The sequence below is a fragment of the Thamnophis sirtalis genome, unplaced genomic scaffold (genome assembly GCF_051295495.1).
Source record: "Thamnophis sirtalis isolate CommonGarterSnake01/CBP01778 unplaced genomic scaffold, rThaSir2_p1.2 scaffold_3, whole genome shotgun sequence".
NCBI lineage: Eukaryota > Metazoa > Chordata > Lepidosauria > Squamata > Natricidae > Thamnophis > Thamnophis sirtalis.
In genome coordinates, this window is record NW_028261383.1 from 100,028,370 (window position 1) to 100,052,469 (window position 24,100).

Consider the following 24,100-nt stretch of genomic DNA (forward strand, 5'->3'; position numbering starts at 1 on the left):
ATCGTGCCATCCCTAGCCCTCCTTTTCACTAGCTAGACATACTCAATTCCTGCAATCTTTCTTCAAATGTTTTAACCTTCAGTTTTCTAATCATCCTTGTCATTCTTCTCTGCACTCTTTCTAAAGTCTCGACATATTTTTTATATTGGGGCGACCAAAGCTGGATTCAATGTTCCAAGTGTGGTCTTAGCAAGACATTATAAAGTGGTATTAACAATTCATGTTATCTTGATTCTATCTCTCTATTAATGTAGCCTAGGACTATGTTGGCTTTTTTGATAGCTGCAGCACAGTGTTGGGTCATATATAAGTGGTTGTCAACTAGGACTCCAAGATCTGTCTCACAGTTACTATTCTGAGGAGGTACCACCTATTTTTAAAATTGTGCATTTGATTTTTCTTGCCTAAATGTAAAACATCGAATTTTTCTCTACATCGAATTTCATTTTGTTAGATAGGGACCAGTGCTCAAGTGTCATTATCTTCTATATCTTGAGCCTTTCTTCTGGACTATTGGCTATTTTGCTAGTTTGGTGTCATCTGCAAATTTGTTGATTTTCCAATATATCCCCTCAACTAAGGCATTGATGAAGATATTGAAGAGTATTGGATCTAAGGTAGAGCCTTGGGGTACCCCACTGCATACTTCCCTTCTTGTAGATGCAGATCCATTAAGGACTACGTGTCCTGAACACTTACACTTGGCCACAGCATTGAGACTGGGTCTGAAGATGAGGCCCGGGCAGTGGTAGTTTGTCAATTTTTTTACTACCAGTTCAGGCGCACTCGCGTATGCATGAGATACTTCTGCACATACGCAGAAGTGTCCAGGCGAGTGGGCAGAGCCTCCCGCTGACGCTACTGTTGATTCGCCCGATCTGGACTGAATTGGGAGCAACCTACCTTTGGGCTCACGCCTAATGCCACTATTGCCACTCTAAAAGCTGACTCAGCCAAGGCATGCAGGACTTGGGAAACCATGTAATTGCCCATGGCCCTAGCATTCCTCAGGTTTCACATTTTATTTTTTTATTTATTTTATTTTATTTTATTAAGATTTATAGGCCACCCTTTTCCCTGAGGGGACTCAGGGCGGCTTACAATCACAGGGAAGGGGGTGCAATATCAAAAACAAACAATATGTGAACAAAAGAAAGAAAATAATAAAACACAACTTGCATTCAACAGTCAACACTCGGGCGGGTAAATTGGGAAACCTATCCCCAGGCCTGATGGGAGAGCCAGGTCTTGAGGGCTGTGCGGAAGGTCTGGATGGTGGTGAGAGTACGGATCTCGACGGGGAGGTCGTTCCACATGTGCTGATTACTTTCAGGTAGTGTTCTCTTTCTTTTGGCAGGCCCATGGGGCCTATCCAAGGCTCCCACATGTTGCATGAAGTCTTTGTTCTTGAAATTGAGTTTGAGTTTGAGTTTATTGAACACTTATAGGCCGCCCTTTTCCCTGAGGGGATTCAGGGCGGCTTACAATAATGAGGGAAGGGAGTGGAAGACAAGACATAAAAGAAAACGTGAGTAGAAAAAAAATTAACCATAAAAGCACAACATTCACTCAGCATTCGGGCGGGGAGAGAGTAAAGTCCTATCCCCAGGCCTGACGGGATAGCCAGATCTTGAGGGCCGTGCGGAAGGCCTGGACGGTGGTGAGGGTACGGATCTCCATGGGGAGATTGTTCCATAGCGTCGGAGCTGCAACTGAGAAGGCTCTCCTCCGCGTAGTCGCCAGTCGGCACTGACTGGCGGATGGAATTCGGAGGAGGCCTACCCTGTGCGATCTGATGGGACGCAGGGAGGTAATTGGCAGAAGGCGGTCTCTCAAATAGCCAGATCCACTACCATGGAGCGCTTTATAGGTGGTAAGTAGGACCTTGAAGTGCACCCGACAATCAACAGGTAGCCAGCGCAGCTCACGGAGGATCGGTGTTATGTGGGCGAACCGCGGTGCGCCCACGATCACTTGCGCGGCCGCATTCTGGACTAGCTGAAGTCGCCGGATGCTCTTCAAGGGCAGCCCCATGTAGAGCACATTGCAGTATTCCAGCCTAGAGATCACAAGGGCTCGAGTGACTGTTGTGAGGGCCTCCCGGTTCAGGTAGGGCCGCAACTGGCGCACCAGGCGAACCTGGGCAAATGCCCCCCTGGTCACAGCTGACAAATGATGGTCGAAACTCAGCTGTGGGTCCAGGAGGACTCCCAAGTTGCGGACCCTGTCTGAGGGGTGTAAATTTTGCCCCCCCAGCCTGATTGATGGAACATTAGCCAAATTATTGGGAGGAAAACACAACAGCCACTCGGTCTTTTCCGGGTTGAGTACCAGTTTGTTAGCTCTCATCCAGTCTTTAACAGCCTCGAGGCCCCGGTTTATCGCGTCCACCGCTTCATTGAGTTGGCACGGGGCGGACAGATACAACTGTGTATCGTCTGCGTATTGATGGTATTTAATCCCGTGCCTCCGAATGATCTCGCCCAGCGGTTTCATGTATATGTTGAATAGCAGGGGGGATAAGACCGAGCCCTGCGGCACCCCATAAGTTAGGGGCCTTGGGGACGATCTCTCCCCCCCCACCAACACCGACTGCGACCTGTCCGAGAGGTAGGAGGAGAACCACTGCAGAACAGTGCCGCCCACCCCCACCTCCCGCAGTCGTCGCAGAAGGATACCATGGTCAATGGTATCGAAAGCCGCTGAGAGGTCAAGGAGAACCAGGATGGACGCATGGCCTCCATCTCTGGCTCTCCAGAGATCATCGGTCAATGCGACCAAAGCGGTTTCTGTGCTGTAACCGGGCCTGAAGCCAGACTGGAAGGGGTCAAGATAGTTAGCTTCCTCCAAGGTACGCTGAAGCTGGAAGGCCACCACCTTCTCAACAACCTTCCCCACAAAGGGGAGGTTGGAGACTGGACGGTAGTTATTAAGAACTGCTGGATCCAAAGACGGTTTCTTCAGGAGGGGCCTCACCACCGCCGCCTTAAGCGCGGTGGGGAAGTGCCCCTCCCGAAGAGAGGCGGTAACAACCGCCTGGATCCAGCCTCGTGTCACCTCACTGCTGTTGGCAACCAGCCAGGAGGGACACGGGTCCAGTATACAGGTGGAGGCGCTCACAGCTCACATAGCCTTGTCCACATCCCCGGAGGCAACATCCTGAAACTCAACCCAGAGATGGTCTGCCAAATCATTCCCTTGTGTCTCGGCTGGATCTGCAAGAGTGGAGTCCAGGTCCGATCGAAACCGAGCAACTTTGTCCGCCAAGAACTGAACATACTCCTCAGCCTTACCCTGTAGGGGGTTCCCCGTCTCCCTCCTATTTAGGAGGGAGCGGGTTATCCTAAACAGGGCGGCTGGGTGGGACTCGGCGGACGCTACCAAGGAGGCAATGTGTGATCTTTTGGCTGTTCTTAATGCCCGAATGTACTCCTTGGTGCATGCTGTCAACAGTGCTCGGTTCGACTCGGACCTATCGGACCTCCACAGGTGCTCTAGGCGTCTCCTCCGGCGCTTTATCTCCCGGAGCTCCTCGGTGAACCAAGGAGGCCTCCGTGAGCCGCTGACCCGGAGGGGCCGTAGTGGCGCAATCCGGTCCAGAGACCCTGATGCTGCCGAGTGCCAGGCCGCAGCAAGAGTCTCCGCCGAACTGTGGGCGAGAGCATCTGGAATAACCCCAAGCTCCGTCTGGAACCTAACAGGGTCCATAAGTCGCCTGGGGCGGAACCACCTGGTCGGTTCCTCCTCCCTACGGTGGGGGTTTGGCCTCCGGAAGTCTAGCCTCAGTAGGTAGTGGTCTGACCACGACAGGGGAATGGTCTCATTTCCCCTCAGACCAAGATCATAACTTCACTGCTCCGAGAGGAATACGAGGTCGAGTGTGTGCCCCGCTGAGTGGGTAGGGTCTCGGATTACCTGGGTCAAGCCCATGGCTGTCATGGAAGCATGAACTCCTGCGCTCCATCAGAGTGTTCACCGAGCGAAGGCAAATTGAAGTCCCCCAGAACCATTAGCCTAGGGAACTCAATTGCTAGCTCGGCTACTGACTCGAGGAGCGAGGGGAGGGCTGCTGCAATGCAGTTGGGAGGCAGGTACGTTAGCAGCAGGCCCACTTGACCCTTGAGGTCCAACTTCACTAGTAGGGACTCACACCCGGTAAGCTCCGGAGCAGGGATCCTACGAGGTGCTAAAGACTCCCGGACTACAATAGCCACACCGCCACTCCTTCCCTGGGCTCTCGGCTGATGAAGCACCTGAAATCCGTCTGGGCACATCTCTACGAGGGGGACTCCTCCCTCCGTGCCCAGCCATGTCTCAGTAATACATGCCAGGTCTGCCCCCTCGTCTACAATCAAGTCCCGGACGAGAGGAGCCTTATGAACAACAGACCTGGCATTTAGTGACAGCAGCCTGAGACCAGGGTCCTGATTGCTCGCGCCATCTGACCTTGGAGTGGGACTCATAGGGCCGGAAGGAGGGATCTCTGCGATATAGCGAACCCTCCTTCCCCGGTAATGGCCAGCCCTAAAGTCCCCGCCGTATCTGCCTCTCCCTGTTATGACCGCAATGCTCCGACTCTCTCCCGTGGGTGTAGTTCCCCCAACCACCCCAATGACCCCCGCATGCCCCGCCAGGTCCTCCGAATCAGACATACTCAGACACTCACACAAACAGTCCCCACAATATAGTTAAAAACACAGAAAAAATACAGCAATAATAATACTAAAAGTGGGTCTTTCATACTAACACATTCAACCCCATACACTCAGCATACCCGATTAAAATTGCGCAAACACAGAGTTTAAATTATGAGTTCCGGAAGAGCCAACCTCCCTTCCTCCAAGTTCCAGAAAGATCCAAGGCCAAGGTCCAAGGTCCGTATTATGTGAGATGGTTGTAGATGGAGGGGGGGCAAAGCGCAAGCCCCAGATATTAACAAGCACCAGCTTTGCAGTCTCACACCCTCCAAGTCAAGATAAAGCGTAGAATGATCATCAATAACAGTCCATAGGAGATATAAGGATGATATGCAGGGGGATATCTTATCCTCCCCCTCTCCTAAAGTCTTGGGAGGGCCAAAGTCTGGATGTCTAAAGTCTAAAAATGACTGGAACCAGTTGAAAGGGGGAAGGGGAGGGTGCCAGCTTGGTGCCCAGTTTTTAAAACGCCAAGTCCCTGTCCCTGAAGCTGCCATCCTCTATCACTCCTTTCCCCAAACTGAATGCACCATAAGTATGTACACCATAAGGTGTCAAATGTTAAAACAGGTGGTCGCTGCTCACAATAGGTGTTCCAGGGCAGCAGTGGTAGCAAGCGGTGGAGAAGGGCAGTTGTTCCAGGCCAATGCCGATGGTCGCAGGCCAGGCAGTGAGAAACTCGTGTTGAATGAAAAAACAGGGAAACAGGCAGGCAAGGCTCCGCAGCAGCAGGGGCAGGCAGGGAAAGAAATTGTCCGACACACGGGAGGATAAAAGGAGAGGCTACAACGGCGAGAGAGGTAGTCACCACAGCACAAGATAGGGGAGGGGCAGGCGTTCAGGCGAGCTATGATGGTGGTGGCTAAATCGCCGCTCAATTCGCTCACCCAAGCCACGATAGTTTCCCCTCCTCTTTAGGGCAATGGAAGATGGTAGTAGTAATAAAAGATGGTAACAGACAATTATAAATCCCCAAGCTCACCGCTCCTTTTTTCTAGGCTGTAGATGAAAATCCAGGGTTCCTCTCCAAGCCCCACACTGCTTAAATCTAAAAAGAACAGCGGGGGAGTTCCATTTGTGAGAGCGAAAAGCTCAGGCAGCCATTTTTCATCCAATTCCCGCTGCCGCCGCTCCGCTGCTCTAGAGCGACTTCCAGGACCAGGGCTCGCAGATAAAGTTAGTGGGCTCACCAGATCGGGCAGACGACAGCCGGGGAACCCAGGGGCACCCAGGTATCCAAGGTGTTAGAAAGACGCCGACCGTCCGTGGGTCGCCGCCGTCGCCGCCCTCGCGCAGCTAGATGGTTCAAGCTGCTAGGCGCTGTGAAGGCTAAAAACAAGCCTTCGGGAGCGATGTTTTCCAAAATTCCTTCTGGTCCTTCAGTTCTAGAGGTCTTAAACTCACCCAGAGGCTCTTTCCGAAAACTTTGCGGACTGTTTGGAAGGCTTCTCAGTACTTTTTTGCCAGATTACAGAGAGCGAAAAAGCCCGGTCGCCATTCCAAACCCGCAAATGCGCACATGGAAATGGCTTCAAAAATCTGGTTTGTGGTCTCTAGATGTTTTGGAGAGTTTGGTTTTGCTGATTGCTGGCATGTTATCCAAAATGTCATGGCGGGGCACCTTTGCCATAGGTTCAGCATCATTGTCTTAAAGAAACTGTTCAAACTGTTTAAAATTATATAATAAAAGTTAATTCCATTTCTTATTCAAATGTTAAAACAAATAATGACTATGTTCCTCACAGTTTCACTTCCATCAAGTCACATTACATATAGACAAAGACAAAAGAACTTCCCAATCAGGAAAAGTTTGATGATGACAGGAGCACCAATAGATCACTGAATGATTATACCATGATTATTAAAAAAAGAAAAGAAAGTAAGGATATCAATAACAGTTAGGAAATGCAACAATATGTATTTGCACATATATTATTTCTAAAGAATTTTACCCGGAGAAATTGACTATGTGTCTAGTAAACTAAGCCTAAGCTTGACTTGCACTAGAAAATCATATTTTCATTGGGTTTCTGAAGATGTGTCAAACAATTGAATCCAATTCCTTTATAAATCAATTTTTTAAAAAAATTTCAAGATACAGATTATCTGGCTCAGTGGCTAAGACACTGAGCTTGTCGATCAGAAAGGTCGGCAGTTTGGTGGTTCAAATCCCTAGCACCGCATAACGGAGTGAGCTCCCGTTACTTGTCCCAGCTTCTGCCAACCTAGCAGTTTGAAAACATGTAAAAATGTAAGTAGAAAAATAGGAATCACCTTTAGTGGGAAGGTAACCATGTTCTGTGTGTCTTCAGCATTTAGTCATGTTGGCCACATGATCACGGAGACCTCTTCAAACAGTGCTGGCTCTTCAGTTTTGAAATAGACATGAGCACCGCCGCCTAGAGTTGGGAACGACTAGCACATATGTGTGAGGGGAACCTTTACCTTTATATATTTCCTTTTTGCAATGAAATGATTCTGGGCAGCTGCCAGCATTAAAACATTAAAATTCTAACAAATAAATATCTTCTCCTTGACTCTGCCAGCTGGATTCCTTGAATTTCTTTTACTCTCTTGATGATATCATATACTTTGGTTTGTTCTTTAATCCATGTGCAGGTTTTTCTCAATCTTGTCTTGTGACGCCGAATATGTATCTTTCTGTGCTCCCCCTATGCCTGAAGAGGAAAGTTTTTGATAGTGTGTGCTACCTGCTTTAACATATCCCAGTGAAATTTCACAATCAATACAAAAGCTAAATTGATTTATATTTATATAAATATATTTATATTTATTCGTATGTAGTTGGTAACAGTCTATCAAGAGCAGTCCTGCTACAGGAATGGCTTCACCTTGGAATTCAATCTTACCATCTCCCTACTTTTACGAAGTGGCTAAAGACTGAATTGTAGGGGTTTTTCTTGATTTAATAGATGGTATTATGTTAATTATTTTGTAATTTACATTTCTATTTTATCATAGATACTTTAATCACATGCTGCACATTTTGTAAGCCATTGGGAATCATTTAATTGTAGCAGATTATAAGTTCAATAAACAAATAAAAAAACTCGTAAATCAAAAGTAACTTTTTTGACCTATATGGGCTGAATTTCAATTTTTCATTCTAACCTTTTCCATCATCAATTCTCATGAAATCTCAAATAAGGTACTATTTAAAAATGATTCTGATTTTTTTAAAGATATGGCTTGATGCTATGTTGGAAAAGGGGAGCTGGATTGATTTGCGACAAAAGGAACTTACATGGGAATTCATTCATGAGCCTAAAACAATTCATTTGGCAAATTATACCTGGTAAGCAGTCAGTGCCATATGTTTTATTTCATTCTTTTTCTCTCACACTACAAACAGATTAAAAGAAAGTAATGAACTTTATGAATAAACTCAGGATACAGCATAAAGAAAGAGAGAATAGCCATAATAGAAAACGTGTATCAGGTCTTTAAAAATATATTTATATTTGTTCAATAATCCATTAAACAACCCCTCTAGATATTTTCTTGGTTTTCTTCCTTTCCATTATGCAATATATTTTTGTTCTAGTTGTACTTGTTGCTACTACTTGAAAGCAATGGAATTAAGACATTGAAAGGTATGTAGTTGCAACAGTTTAAAAAAAGAAAGGAAGAAAAAATATTCACTGGAAAATCACAATAGAAACAGATTGTGATGTAAATGTCTATGGAGATTCTCAGTCATCCAGGTCAAATTTGTCCCAAAGGTCCTTTTTTCAGGAGGCAACTGGACTTTCTTGTTTTTCTTTTTTCATTCAAGAAGCGTCTTCACCTCTGACTGGATGGTGGCGAGTGGAAGAATTTATATTCCTTGCAGACAGCTGGTCATTTGCATTCTTTTAGAGCAGGCATCCTCAAACTACGGCCATGGGCCAGATACAGCCCACCAATGCAAAGTATCCTGCCCGTGGGGTGGTGGGATGAAAAGCAGCTGTCAGCTTGTAAAGTAATGCTTTAAAAGTCTTTAAAAATGCTTTAAAAATAGCTTTTCATATGTTTTTCACAGCCATGTGATCCAGGGCCGGTGGGTGAGTAGAGTGGTGGTGGTGCCAGCTTACAAAGCAGCTGTCAGCTTGTAAAGTAGTGCTTTAAAATCATTAAAAGTCTTTAAAAATGTTTTAAAAACAGCCTTTCAGATGTATTTCACAGCCATGTGATCCAGGGCTAGTGGGTGAGTAGGGAAGGGACCACTTTTAAAGTAGCGCTTTAAAAGTGGGTAGATGGATGGGGAACATGTATCCATGTCTCCTAGCTTTTTCAAAATCAGCTGAAGTTGGCTAACACTAATTTAAATGCAACTGCAGTATAATGCCTGAAGGAGAATTCCCCCACTGCTTTGATTCTTCTCATATATAAAGGTCATCCACCAAATTTGTTGCTGAACCATTTTGATAGATATTCATGTGTGTATATACACATGCACAAGGGTGGCAAAAAGCAGATCAGTTTGTGAATTCTTTTCCAGGCTTAAAAGACCTTTAGCCCTGTAATCCCAAATAAGCAGGCCCACATTTCCCATTGAATGAGGTGTGTGTGTGTGTGTGTGTGTTAATTTTTGCCTTCTTCCGCCTGCTTCCAATGTCTCAATGCCCATCTTGAGGGTTTTAGTTGCAGTCTTAATTGGTGCAGTTTTCAGTCTGATTTATTGTGTGATCATATGAAACATATGATCAGGAGTTATTTTGAAGGAAATCCTGTTTGTTCTATTCTTTTTTCAATGACCTATTTTAAGGAGCCTGAAGCTGCTGTTGTAATGAAGTTAGGCAAGTGGCAAGAAAGCTTGTGCTCTTTTTCCCTTTGCGGAGGGGGGTCTTAAGTAAATAGATTCCTTGGGTTGAACAAGTACAGCAAGTACAAAGACTAAATTGCTAAATTGGCCACGCCCACCCAGTCACATGACCACCTAACCATGCCCACCCAGCCGTCCAGCCCCCCCAACACTGTGAGGGACCATGAATCGGCCCCCTGTTCAAAAGTTTGAGGACTCCTGTTTTAGAGGGTCGTTGAGACCAATTGGAGGTTTATCTATGTCCTGAGTAGTGCAAATGGGTGTGGTTGCAGGATGTTCTCTGGGTTGTCTGCATCTCAAACAGAAGCACAAATGGTTTCTATAGTCTAATTTTTCTGGAAATCTGTTCATAGTCCATTGGGATGAACACCCTTTGAATGGTGCGGGAGTATGAATGGATTTGAGACGCAGAAAACACAGATTCATGCCCAACAGCCTGTGCCTGTCTTCAACAGTGAAGGTGTTAAATCTGTCGAACTTGGGCTTCTTCCAACAGCCGAGTCCTCCGCTCTTGTTCCTTCCTTGGCTGTTGGAAGAAGCCCCAAGTTCGTTCTCTTTCACAGCCACCTCGTTTGCAATAGGGTGGGGAGAAATCAATGGGTTAGAGGGAGAAAAGGCCATCCCTAGCAGATGCTCGGCCTTTTCCCCTCTCTAATGCATCGATTTCTTCTCACCCTAGTGCAAATGAGGCGGCTGTCAAAGAGAATGAACTCAGGGCTTCTTCCAACAACCGAGTTCTCCGTTCTTGTTCCTTCCTCGGGAGAAGGCTGACCTTCTGCTAGAGATGGCCTTTCCTCCCTCTAACCCATAGATTTCTCCCCACCCCATTGCAAACAAGGCAGCTGTCAAAGAGAACGAAGCACAGGGCTTCTTCCAATAGCCGAGTCCTCCACTCCGGCAAAGGAAGTGGGTGGGTACAGGGCAAGCATGGTGCAGACAGGCGGGGTGAGAAAGAGAGAGTGGTGACTGGGCAAGCAGGGGGAGCGAGCGGGAGCAAGCCAGGGGAGGGACCGTACCAGTATGAAGGCCTCCAGCTCTACCAGTACACAAACGTACGCCCGATTTCCGCTAGCAGTCCGGTCGGATTGGTGTGGCCCGTTAGGAACCCACCACTGATCTGGATTCTCAAAAAGATTTATTAACTATGGTTTTCATTATACCACTATAACTAGGCTTTGGGATTTCCCTTCAACGAGAAATAGATGTGCTATGATGATGAAAGGAAGAGGCCTTCAAGCATTGCAATGTACTGAACAGCATTCCTACATATGTAAAATACAAATAGGTATGTATAAACACAGCTGAAACCATAAGGTTTAAGGATGGAGATTTTAAACATCCTCTCCCAGAATCCTGTAGTTCTTCTGACCACAATCTTCTGCCCCTTGGAGTAGTGATGTGGCAATTTTCATTATTACATCTTCTAAGAGGCACTTCATCTGGCTCTCTTCTCCTAATCCCGATACATGACAGAGGGCTCCTATAACCTGAGTTACTTTCTATTAATTACAAAGTAAAAATGACAGAGTTGTGCCATTTGCTGGCCACAGACATGGTCAATTAGATGTCACTCTTCCACCCTGTAGTGACAGACACCCGTCTTATAAGAAAACAGTAAAGAAGATAAAGAGGAAAAACCTAACTTAATTTCATGTAAGAGAAATGGAAATACCCAAGGTTAAGAGAAAAAAAATAACTTCCGGAATTAAAAGACAAACAGAAAATGTGAATTGTAAAACAATATAATGCTTCGCCAGACTACAAGTGTCTGCAATCACTTGATCTAAGATTCAAATTATGTTAATAGGATATGAATTGATTTAAAAATAATGTCATGTCTTCCTGATTAGCCTGGAAAATAGATGGCTAGGATTCCACACAACTTATGTTGTATAGAGAAAAATATTGGTAATCCTCCACTTGCAACATTTCATTTAGTGATCATTCAAAGTTAAAACATCCTTGAAAAAAATGACATATGACAGATTTGCACACTTATGACTGTTACAGCATCCCCATGGTCATGTGATAAAAATTCAGATGCTAGGTAACTGACACATATTTATGATGGTCCCAGTGTCCCCGGAACCATGTGATCTTCTTTCATGATCTTGTGACAAGCAAAGTCAATGGGGGAACCAGATTCACTTAACAATGAGGTTACTAATTTAACAACTGCAGTGATTCACTTAACAACTGTGGCAGGAATGGGACAAAAATCACTTAACAAATGTCTCACTTAACATTAGAAATGTTGGGCTCAGTTGTGGTCGTAAGTTAAGGTCTACCTGTACAAGCAATATAATTAAAATATTAAAATACTTTTAAGCAATATTTTTTTAAAAATGACTGGGACAGCGCCTTTCTTTATTCAATCTACTGCTTAGCATTATGAAAAAAAATTGGAGGAGGAGGTGTTATGTGCACCTGTTCTAGCTCCTGATAAAAATGTGGAATACAAATTTATCAAATACTCTTTACCTATTTAGATGGAAATAACAGTGCTTTGAAATCAACTATATCATGTTCCTACTTTGTTTTTCTGGGGAGATCAGTGGTTTATCACAGCTATTAGGGAGTTGGTTGTTGCAACTGAAACATAATAACTTCTTCCTCCATTTATTCTGGAGTTATGCTTCCATTTAAGAATGAAGAGAGAGTCTTTGGGTTAGATCTGCCTTTTGTTTACAAACAAGCACATGCCTTTAAAAAAAACCAATAAGGGTATGTCAGAGCCTGCTGGTTCAAGAGGCTGGCTCAAGAGGGACTAAACTACATTCATAACAAGCTACTATTGAGAAGTTTACTATTCATGTGTAGCATTTAAGGAAATACCATGAAATGTGAGCATTCTTCTATTTGTCCTATTAAAATGTTAGGTTTCCTATTCTTTTTGTACAGTTTCAAGTCTAAAGCTGTTTATACTTTTTAGAGATTTACTAATCTCTTATTTGTAGAATTATATTTTGGCCCAGTGAAGCATTATTGGGGAAATAATTGCTACTGTACTAGACATTTCTATTATTAATGTATATGATATAAGTATATAAGTTGTCTTGATCTTATTGCCATCTTTGCTGGTCTTTCTCTTATTTTGTCCCTAAATCTGTTGAAGGAAGCATCCAAATTCTGTAGAGCATATTTGAAGAGAGTACAGATACACAGAGGAAAAGGAAATTGTTCTTGTATCAGATATCTTTCCCTGAAGAGATAGATGTATTTGGAAATGATATTATTACTATCGGGATTTTAAAATTTTAATTTAATAAGAAAGAAAACATACGCAGCACTCTCAGATTGAAGTAATTTTTGGGAAAGAAATGGAAATTCAGTCAGCAAAGGAGTATGAGCCAATTTGGAAAAAAAGGGATATATAAATGTAATAAAGCAACAAGAAGGCTTTATGATAGGATTGTTGTTACACAGTTTTGCTTACTTAATTAAAAGAACACTTCAATTTTTTGAATCAGAATATTACCTAAGTAAATGGGATAATATTTAGAATCAGTATTAGACATCATAATCATTGATTTAATACTCATTTGAAAGATGGTATGTTTTTCCTGTTTTCATCAGAAATTCTGGTCCCTCAGTTTAGCTAGCAACTATTTTTTTTTAAAAAAGTGTTATGGCCTTTCAAAGACTAACATATATATCAATCTGTAACTGATGATAGACAATTAATTGAAACTAGAAAGCAAGATACTGTGAGTTCTAGTCCTGCTTAGCCTTGAAAGCTAGCTGGGAGAACCTAGTCACACCTAATCACACTGTCTCAGCCAAGCTCCCCTCACAGGGTTGTTATTGTTATGGAGCAAATAGGAAGAAGAAGGTGCGTTGCATATATTCGCTGCCTTGAGTTAAAAATAATAAAGGCAGGATATAAACAAACAAACAAACATTATATATGCTTTCATGAATAATCTGAACTTGATCAGTGAAAAAATGTGTTAAGTGTTTGATAAGCAATGTAACATTTAGTGTTGTTTTGCTACACAAAATTATTATGGTTATTTATCTGGGAAATGTGGGTAAATTAGTAAATGACTACTTAGTTTCCTTTTACCCTTAGTCTATAATTCATGTTACATTTACATAACCTTATTAACATTTTTTATTTTAATTTTAAAAAAGGTGATCTTTCTCAACCTTTTATTAAGTACCCTGAGAAAATAATGTTGAATCCTTATGGTCTGGCTGAATATGAAGATCTTGAAGATGCAAGATATCATTGTATAATAAATGTGAATTGTACTGGAATAAGTAGCTGGCCAAGGGGACATTTTCCTGTCACAGGAACAGAAATGGTGACGGCTTCAGATGATAATATAGTTTACTTAAAAACAAGTAAGGATCTATTCTATTTTTTTATATATTGGGATTGCAACACTGCATTTTATAGATTATTTGTGAACTGGGGAATAAAAAAGCAGATTTATGTTTTCTGAAACTTAAAATATTGGCATACAATAAGCATCAAAATTAAACTTGAATATCTTACAAAATGTTAGGTAGGGTCACAAATAAAATTATAAAAAATGGGCCAGAATAAGTTTTTACATGTGATTATAGTATATGAATATGCTTGGGTATAGAAAATTCAAAATTATTACATTGCAGGTGAAGCATCAAAGCTTGGTCTGTTACTTTTAGTAAATATTCCTTTCCTATAGATAAATTCACCTATTAACTCTGTAATACAGCAAGGGAACAGATGGACTTCAGAAGTATTAAATTCACTAAACAAAGACTGAATACATATGCAGAACATATATTAGGACACAGAGCAGAGGTGGGTTTCAAACAGTCTGGTCTGGTACGCCCATAGCGGTAGTGGTAATTGGGTGTCAGTTTGCCTACTGGGCCCCCCGATACCCTGTACTAGTACAGTCCCTCCCCTGGCCTGCCCCCTCCGCTCTCTCTCTTGCTCTGCCTGTCTGCACCATGCTTGCCCTGCCCACCCACTTTGTCAGAACAGAGGACTCAGCTATTGGAAGAAGCCCGCACTTCCTTCTCTTTGACAGCTGCCTCGTTTGCAAAGTGGAGGGGGGGGGGAGAAATCCATGTTTTAGAGGGAGGAAAGGAAGTCTCTAGTAGAAGCTCAGCCCTCCCTTCCCTCTAACACATGGATTTCTCCCCACCCCATTAGAAACAAAGAGGCTGTCAAAGAGAAGGAAGAGTGGGCTTCTTCCAACAACTGAGGGAGAACAGGAGTGGAGGACTCAGTGGTTGGAAGAAGCCCGCACTTCCTTCTCTTTGACAAGCACCTTGCAAAACTGGGACTTTGCAAACCATTTCTCAAAGAAGGGAGCCGGGGGGGTGGGGGGGGGATGACTTCTTCAGACAAGCCCAGTCTGGATCAGGCTTCAACACTGCTCTTGCCTGGGCTCATCTAAAGAAGCCCTCCTCCACTGCTTTATTCTCTTTGACAAGCTCCTTGCAAAACCAAGACTTTGCAAACTGCTTCTCAAAGAGAAGGAAGCACACGTGGGCTTCTTCCAACAGCTGAGGAAGGAACAGGAGCGGAGGATTCGGCTGTTATTTACATTGTTAAGACATTTGTAATGATTTTCTGTCTTTCCTAGATTTCTAATTTATGGTATTGATTCATACTTTCCATTTTGGTATTGAATGTTGACTAGGATTATTTATCACGAAGGAAACTGGACTTTCATTATTTTTGCTTTAAGATGTTATTTGAAAAAAACAAAGTCCAGTTGCCTTTTGAAAAAGCATCTTCGACAGGAAGTTCTTCAGCTGGACAGACGTGGGGTGTGTGGGCTCTCAAGAGTTTCACAAGAACCTTGTCTGACAAACCAACTCCGGGGGTCCTTTTTTGGATCAGAACCCCCCTGGAGGGAGGACGAAGATTGCAGCATCTCATCAGACCCAGAGGGAGGCAACAGGTCCCTCACTGTTGCCTCCCTCTGGGTCTGGAGATTTTCCCTATGAATCAGAGTCGGGGCGGCAGCCTACAACATGGCTGACAATATGCTGGCTTCCAGTCAGAGCAAATGAACAGGAGAGTGTGGAAGAGATGAAAGACTGGTAAGAAAATTTATCTAACCCACAGCTATAAATCAAACCTGGAAAAGGCAAAGAAATCTTGAGAACATAAATAATATTGATGGTCAGATTGGGATTTTTTCAAAAAGAAAGAAAGAAAAGGAAAATGGAGGGTTGAAACACCCTGCCCCCCCAAAAAAAAGCTATTTGTTTGAAACAATTTTGGACAGAAAGGGAGAAAGCAGAGAAATGACAAACACACTCAAATAGAAACTCTAAATTTGGTTTTGGATTTGAAATAGAAACCAACATCCTGAAGGATTTACTTTGTTTGAATTTCTTCCATCTAATATATCTTAAGCAACTCCAAAAAATCAAGAAAAAAGCACTTCTCACTGATAACTGATAACCTAACCTTGACTGGGCAGGAAGTTTTAATTAACCAACTGTCATAAATCAGAATTTGGAAAAGCAGGAGGTAAAAGAGAAACATACCCAATTCTGTGTCAGCGTTCCAAATATCATGCAGAAGTAAATCAGAGTCCAAGGCAGAGCTATCCTTAAAGTTCCAATTTAATAAGAAAGACATGTTGGCAATGAACTGTGGAATCCCAAATCTGAAAACTTCCTGGGATTCCACCTAGTTGAAAGTTCATGATCTTATCCCCACATCCATAAATCCATCACATGGTCCAATCTTCGGCCATGCTGGCATCTCCACCCAGCTGGTTCCGGTCAGGTGCAGAGGTGTGGAGACAAAAGATGACCTTGGCTTCTAGAAAAGAATGACAACAACACATTCCACCATTCTACTCCTTCCTATTCCCCCCTCGCAACTACTACACTAATGAAATAGCATAATGAAATAATAGAAAGTGTGGCAGGCCAAAAATCCTAAAAGGAACATAACTTCAGGCCTGACAGGCAGCCTCTCTTCAGAAGAGAAACATTTCCTGAAAAGAGAATAACATAAAAGTTAACATAACAAAACTAACCACCTCTTCCCCCTTCAGGGGGACCCTTTGGGTTATCGGGAAACTTCTCATGGAATTGTTCTACTAACTTCTCCACTTTTAAGTCCCAGCTTTTTATCCAAGTGGCTTCAGGCAAAGGTAACCCTTTCATTGCACTAAATATTGTAAGCGACCCCTATTCAGCCTGGAGTCTACAATTTTTTCCACCTCAGATTGTGGTTCCCCTTCTATCACTACAGGAGGAGAGAAAGCTTGGGTGGATGCTCTTATGCTAGACCCAATTACTGGTCTCAACAAGCTATACTGAAATTCTGGGTCAATTTTCCCCAGACGTCTGGGTAGACTGGGTTGAATTGTAACTGGGTTAACTATCTTCACTATTGGGAATGGACCTAGAAATTTTGGACCAAATTTCTTGCTAGGCATTCTTAATCTTATAGCAATAGCCATAGCAATAGCAATAGCAGTTAGACTTATATACCGCTTCATAGGGCTTTCAGCCCTCTCTAAGTGGTTTACAGGGTCAGCATATTGTCTCCAACAACAATCCGGGTCCTAATTTTACCCACCTCGGAAGGATGGAAGGCTGAGTCAACCCTGAGCCGGTGAGATTTGAACTGCAGAACTGCAGTCAGCTGAAGTAGCCTGCAGTGCTGTATTTAACTACTGCGCCACCTTGGCTCTTAATCTTATGTATTTGGTAGACACAAAAACTTTGTCCCCCACATGGAGGGGGTTTGGAGCGAGCGGTGTTTATCAGCTTGCTTCTTGTAGGCTTCTGTCGCATCTGCTAGACAGTGTTCCCTCTAAGGTGCGCGCATGCGCGGCCGCGCACATAATATGGAAACACCGCGCAGCAGTTTCCAAGTGCCGCGCATGATCCTGTTAGATGAGAGGCCACTCTCTGCTCCGTCGCTAACTTTTATTTATTTATTTATTTATTTATTATTTATTTATCTATCTATCTATCTATCTATCTATCTATCTATCTATCTATCTATCTATCTATCTATCTATTTATTTATTTATTTATTTATTTATTTATTTGTCTTGTATGTCGCCCATTCCCGGAAGACTCCGGGCGGCTCACAAAAGACAAGGGAAAGGGGGGAAATGAGACAAAGACAAAATATTAAAAACAAGACCAACATTCACAATTTCTGTGGAGGTAGATGTTTCTCAGCTCCCCCCAGCCTGCTGGAACAGCCAGGACTTGGTGGCTTTGCGGAAGGCTGGGAGGGTAGCCAGAGGGCCGGAGCTGCAACAGAGAAGGCTCTCCCCCGGGGAGTCGCCAGCCGACATTGGCTGGCAGATGCGCTCCTGGGATTTCTTTGCATAATGGTTGGAGTCCCTGCCGATTCTGCTCCAAGCTGCGGAACATCCAGGGTGATTTATGTCACAGAAGTTATACCTCTCCACTCTCGGGGCAGAGGCAGGGAAAGTTTTGCTCTGTAGTTGGTTGTGCAGCTGGACTTAGGGGAGATAAAGTGGGCGTCTTCCACCCTCTCTTGCTCACACTTACTGGTTCCCAGGACAATCTAGAGCCAGCAGGGAACGAGCGACAGACCCAATGGAACGTAGGACCTCTCTCCAGAACTTGGCTGTGAACTGGACCCTGTGGTCTGAAATGGTCCTCTTTGGCACTCCGTGCAGGCGATAAATGTGTTTCACAAACATTTTCACTAATTTCTTTGCGGATGGCAATCCTGAGCAAGCAATGAAGCGTGCCTGCTTGGAAACCAAATCAATAACTGTCCAGATTACTCTATTCCCACTGCTGTCTGGGAGTTCAACAATGAAGTCCATTGTGACCTCTTCCCATGGTCGGTTAGGGCTGGCCACTCATTGTAGTAGTCCAGGGGACTTCTCCGGCAGTGGTTTCATCATTGCACAAGTAGCACAGCTTTTTACGTAATCTTCCACCTCCAACTTCATCTTTGGCCACAAAATTGACATCTGGCGAGGTGGAGCGTTTTTAGGAATCCAAAGTGGCCTCCTAGTTCCACCTCATGGCTTTGCTGTAGAACTTCCAGCCTCAACCCCTCAGGGACATACAGTTTGGACCCTTTCCAGACTAATCTACTTTCCATTGTTAGGATTTCCTGGTTATTGTTGAGCCACTGGTCTGTTGGGAGCACCAATTTCATAGTTGTCATCAGCTTATCCTGGCTTTGGTTAGTGACTTGGGCTGTCTTTTGGTGGGAGGAAAAAATGATGGGGTGAACAACTTCTCCCTTCTTACTGTTGTCCTGTGTTTTTTTTTGACAAAACATCCCCCAACAAGTTTTTTGGTACTTGTTGGACCCCTCGGGTTTTTGTCTCCGCTGCAGGTTCTAGGCTCTTGGGTTCAATCATCCCTGGCTGGCCCTTTTCCTCCACCGGTGGTAGCAGCCCAAATGCAATCATCAATTTCCTACCACCATCTTCCCACTTTATCGTAGGTTTCCACTTGTCAAGCCATGCAAGCCCCAAGATTATTTTTTCCGGCATCTCTGGAGCCACAATGAATCTGAGAAGCTCATAGTGGCGGCTCACTTGTAACGTCACCAGTTCAGTTATTAGCGTGGCTGGGGCCCCTCCAATTAGCGTTCCATCTACCTGCTCAACCCAAATGGGACAGGCTAGGTGTCTTGTGCGTATGCCTAGTTGCTTGACAATTGACATGCTGATTAAGCATCGCGTGCAACCGGTGTCCACAACTGTTTCAACTTCCCCTTCCACCCCCGTCTCAGGTACTTGGAGATTGACTTGGAAGGCGAAGGGGCGGATGGGTGCATTCACCATTGGGTCATCTTCAGCATTTTCTTCCTCTAAGGCCTCCCCATTGGTAGGATACTTTGTCATCATAGGTTGGGGATCCTCTTCCAGTGGTTATTTCCCCTTTTCCTGCTCCAAGGCCTCCCCCTTGGTAGGACTCTTTATCACTTTAAGTTGGGGATCCTCTTCCAGAGGTTGTTGGCCCAGATGACTCTTCTGTGGTGGCATCTGGTGCCTTCTCTTTATCGCCATGGTGGTTGGTACACACGTTTGTGGCATTGGGGCTGGAGCCAAGCATTCTGATGTTCTGTGGCCAAGTTGACAGCAATAGTGGCATTTTATTGGGCCCCATGAGGAAAGGAACCTAGTTATATCTCTAAACTTAGGAACGGCCTCATCACATTGTTCCGCTATCCATCCTGTAGCTTCCCCCTTAGTAATCCCTTCTTCCATTGTCGAGAACTTCTCTGTAGGAAGGTGGGGTAAGAACCTGTTGGGGCATTGCAGATGAGACTGGACTCTGTAGGGGGGTCAATCCCTAGGTTGACCACTGTCCAGTTATCTGCCATGGTGCCATCTGCTGAGGGAGGGCAGGTGGCCGCTGGCATCCCTTGCATCCATGACCTGGGTTAAGACCCATCCCGGGGGTTCCTGATTCACAGGTTGCAGTTCAACCAACAATGGCTGGCAGGAGGGGGGTTGTGTGCCAAGGCCCCCTCTGCAGGCTTGAAGGATTTTCCCATGCTGATGGCCAAGCAGGTGCCCACTGGCATCTTTTCCATCCATACTCTGGGAAGAAAGCCCAATTTGGTGGTGCTTCATTGACAAGCTGCAGACCAATTTCCGGCGGCTGGCAAGTGAAAGATGCTGGCCAAATCCCTTCTTGCTGGCCGGGTTTCCCATTTTGATAGGGAATATGTCTTCAATTCAGTTGCAGGGTAATGGGTCATTTCATTTATCGTTGTTTGGAAGGAGTCAAAATCTCCACTCCAGTTTTTTTCCCCCAAGCCTTGGCTGGGGTGAAGGAGAGGGAGCATGCTCTCACGTTTAGTTGCTCAGGTTGATCTGGGACTTTCGTGTGGTGAATTGGTTCTCACAGTCCCCTCCGGCTGCATCTTCCCAGACGCTATTTATCTGAAAATTTCCTCTCCCACAAATTCCTTTGCTGCTTGGGAGAGGTTTAGAGAAGTGTCTCATCTCAGCTTCTTATCTCAAAAAGCTTTCTCTTAATTGTTCACTGATATTTTACGCTGACCTGGTCAGCTTTGGGAAATCAGCACCCCCCTCAACAGCCCTCCTCCAGGGTGCTGGTGATTTATTTTAAAAGGAGATTTGGGATAATGTCAGCATTCCAAATATCATGCAGAATTAAATCAGAGTCCAAGGCAGAGCTATCCTTAAAGTTCCAATTTAATAAGAAAGACATGTTGGCAACGAATTGTGGAATCCCAAATCTGAAAACTTCCTGGGATTCCACCCAGTTGAACGTTCATGATCTTATCCCCACACCCATAAATCCATCACATGGTCCAATCTTCTTCAGCCACACTGGCATCTCCAACCAGCTGGTTCCGGTCAGGTGCAGAGGTGCGGAGAGAAAAGATGACCTTGATTTCTAGAAAAGAATGACAACAACACATTCCACCATTCTACTCCTTTCTATTCCCCCCTCCCAACTACTGCACTAATGAAACAGCATAATGAAATAATAGAAAGTGTGGCAGGCCAAAGATCCTAAAAGGAGCATAACTATAGGCCTGATATTCTGGTTGTTTGCAAGTTTGCTCCAACTGATATATTTTCAGCAGCTATTAAGGGAAAGAATAATAACAGAGTCAAGAACTGGGAAATACAACGGGTTTCCCCCTCTCTTCCTTTTTTTCCTGCAAAAGATTAAGATGGCTCCAGCTTCTCTTCCAGTTTCAAAGTAGTTGAATTAACTAAATTTAAGGTGGACCAGAACCTTGAAATAAGACTTGTATAACTAACTGCAATTCTGGAACTGGACATTAAGGAAGAACAAAAGACCAAGATGGCTCCCATTGCTTTTCCCCACAGCAGCTGAAGTAGATAAATTTAAGGTGGATTAGAACTCTGAAATAAGAACTGTATAACAAACTCTAACTTTGGAACTGGACATCATGGAAAACTGGGAATTTGAAGAACTGTGTGAAGGTATAAAAATATGCAAAAATCATTAAAATCATTAAAATCAAGCCTAAATAGAATTCTGAACCCAGAGAAGCAGATATCTAAAGAAGAGTTCAAAGAAGAAGGGGGAAAAGACAATGAAAGGGTAGAAATAGAGGGAAATAAAAAGCAGACAAAAAACTCCATTGGTCTTGACAGTGGTATAAGGAAAACTGTAATGTAAGCAATGTAAAACTGGATGGCCTCTTTGTGATGCCTGAGGACCAGTGGCAAGGGCTGCATGGTGGCCTTGATAGGCCCAGACAAGAGCACCCGGCCATCAATGTTCTCAACCAGCATCAGTGGGTCCACTGGACACATAGGGATGGTGTACTTAGTAGCAAATGCCTTGTCCATGAAGTTTGTGGTAGCCCTGGAATTGACCAGGGCATGGGCTGGAATCCCCAGCAGACTACCAGACAGGAGAATGCGTGCTGCCAAGATCATGTGCCAAGGAGGGCCATCAATCTCTGTTTCAGTGTGCGCCCAATCTAAGGTCTCCCTCAGATCGGGCTCTGCCTGTTCCCTGACAAGTTGTTCTGGAGCTGAGGAGTAGGCCCCAGACCTCGCAACCCCCCTTCTCTTCTTGGGGCAAGCTGTGGCCAGGTGTCTGAGATCCCCGCAATAGAAGCACAACCCCCCCTGCATGCCGTCTGTCCATTTCAGTTCGCAACAAGCGGGGTTTGGCGGCGCCCAAATCCATGGGTTCCTCCCATGGAGCTAGGGTCTCCTGCGGGATCGGCAGCCCCCTGGTCTCTTGGGATGTGTGGCGAGGCCCCCGCCTTTGCAACCGGGCATTTATCTGGAGGCACAGGTGGATCAGCTTGTTGAACGTCAGTGGCCTGTCCACCCACACTTGCTCATCCTGCAGATTGTCCGACAGCCCATCTTGAAAAGTGTCCATGAGGGCTGCCTCATTCCAGGCTGAATCTTGGCTAAGGAGCCGAAATTCGCTGACATAATCCTGCAAGGATCCCCGGCCCTGCTGCAGCGTCTTGAGCAGTCTGGTGGCTGTTTCCTCCTTAATGGGGTCCTCATACATGAGGTTGAGGTGCTCGCAACCCCCCCTGAAAACGTCAAGCAAAGGGCTAGCCTGGGACAACAAAGTAGTAGCCCAACGAACTGTGGAGCCTGAGAGCAAGCTGATAATGAATCCCACCTTAGCCTGGTCAGTGGGAAGTCCTCCACTCTCAGACTGATAAAAAGCTGGCATTGCCCCAAGAAAGCTGGAAACATGGCTTGGGTGCCATCAAACTTGTCAGGCAGGGCAACTGGACATTTCCTCCGAGGCTGGGAGGGAATAACAGGCCCTTGAAGCTGAGCTATCTGGCCAGCCAGTAAAGCCAGCTGCTGTGCTAATTGAGCGTTCTCAGCACGGAGCTGCTCCATGGTGGCTCAATGTAGCTTTTGTTTGTATGGGGCAAGACACAAACTGTTCTGACCCTCCCCCCTTCCGACCTGCAAATCACCCAGACACAGGCTTGGCTGTTTGCCACTCTTTAATCAAAGCTTTATCAACTCCTTTGGCTGAAGGCCCAGACACGACTTACATGTAAGACTAGTTGAAAATCCAACAGGCACAGATACATGACCGACAGAGTATTCCAATACTGATTCAAACGGTTGTGTCTTGCAAATGACCCCTCCCCACTTCTTTATTTATATACTCTCTTGGGAGGGGCCAAGCCACAACCACCTGGGCTTAATTATCATCTCTGAGTCTGCATCAGCAGCTGCTGCTTCCGTTTCTCCACTCTTCTTTGTCTGGGGTCTCTCTGCGTCTGAACCGTGCCCAGGGTCGTCCACATCTTCCCTGGCAGACTCATATGGTTCCTCGCTATCCGAGTCCAATAGCAGCTCAACTGGATCCTGCTGGGCCATAACATATAATTATATAAAGATAATGATGAGAATAGCTGAGAATTGTAACCAGGTCTTCATCTTGGCCAAAAGTAGTCTGTGTGTGTGTGTGTTTAAAAGCACAATGACTATATGTATACTTTTTTGTTCTACTTTTTTTTAAAGGAGGAGAATACTTATTAAAATTAAATATGTATATTGAAAAGGAATTATAAATACCATCAACATAAAATGGAGCTTGCTCAGAAGCTGAAATACACCAAGTAAATGAGATGAAGAGTGTGAAGTAGAGGAGATAAGTAAGGGAAGAAGAGAGGTATAGGAGAGAGGCAAGGAGGGGGAAGAGGAGGAGAGAAAGTAATAGAAAGGGGAGAGAAGAGAAGGAGAGAGGAAGGGGAGATAGAGAAGAGAAGGATGACAGAGGGAAGAAAGGAGGTAGAGGGAGGGAGATGAAAGTGATGGATAAGGTACAAATATGGTGTATAGAGAGCAAAAGAGCCAATAATTTTTTGGGGGAGTTGATGGTAAGATGAATTGATGTAAACATTTAATAATACAATATGATGTTCGCTATGTAATAGTATACATGTGATTATATGTTATGAAAATGAAAAATAAAAAACGTTATAAAAATAGAAAAAGCATTTTTTCAGCAACCATGACTTGTATCACTCAGCATCTCCATAAACTAGGATTACTTATTTACAGTTCAATTTTGCATTGTCTCTAAAAAGTCATGAGAATCCAAACATCTAACTACATATATATTTCTGACCATGTTTAGGCTGTTA

General features: G+C 44.5%; 1 protein-coding gene across 1 annotated transcript in view; it reads left to right on the plus strand.

Annotated features, from left to right (window-relative positions):
* The window catches only part of LOC148048078 (uncharacterized), a 131,907-nt gene that overhangs the window by 36,088 nt on the left and 71,719 nt on the right, over positions 1–24,100 (plus strand). Inside the window, exons 12-14 of the mRNA XM_087708231.1 lie at positions 7,901–8,013; positions 10,695–10,807; positions 13,657–13,869. Coding sequence (XP_087564357.1) covers positions 7,901–8,013; positions 10,695–10,807; positions 13,657–13,869 — 439 coding nt within the window. The remainder of the gene's footprint in view (positions 1–7,900; positions 8,014–10,694; positions 10,808–13,656; positions 13,870–24,100) is intronic.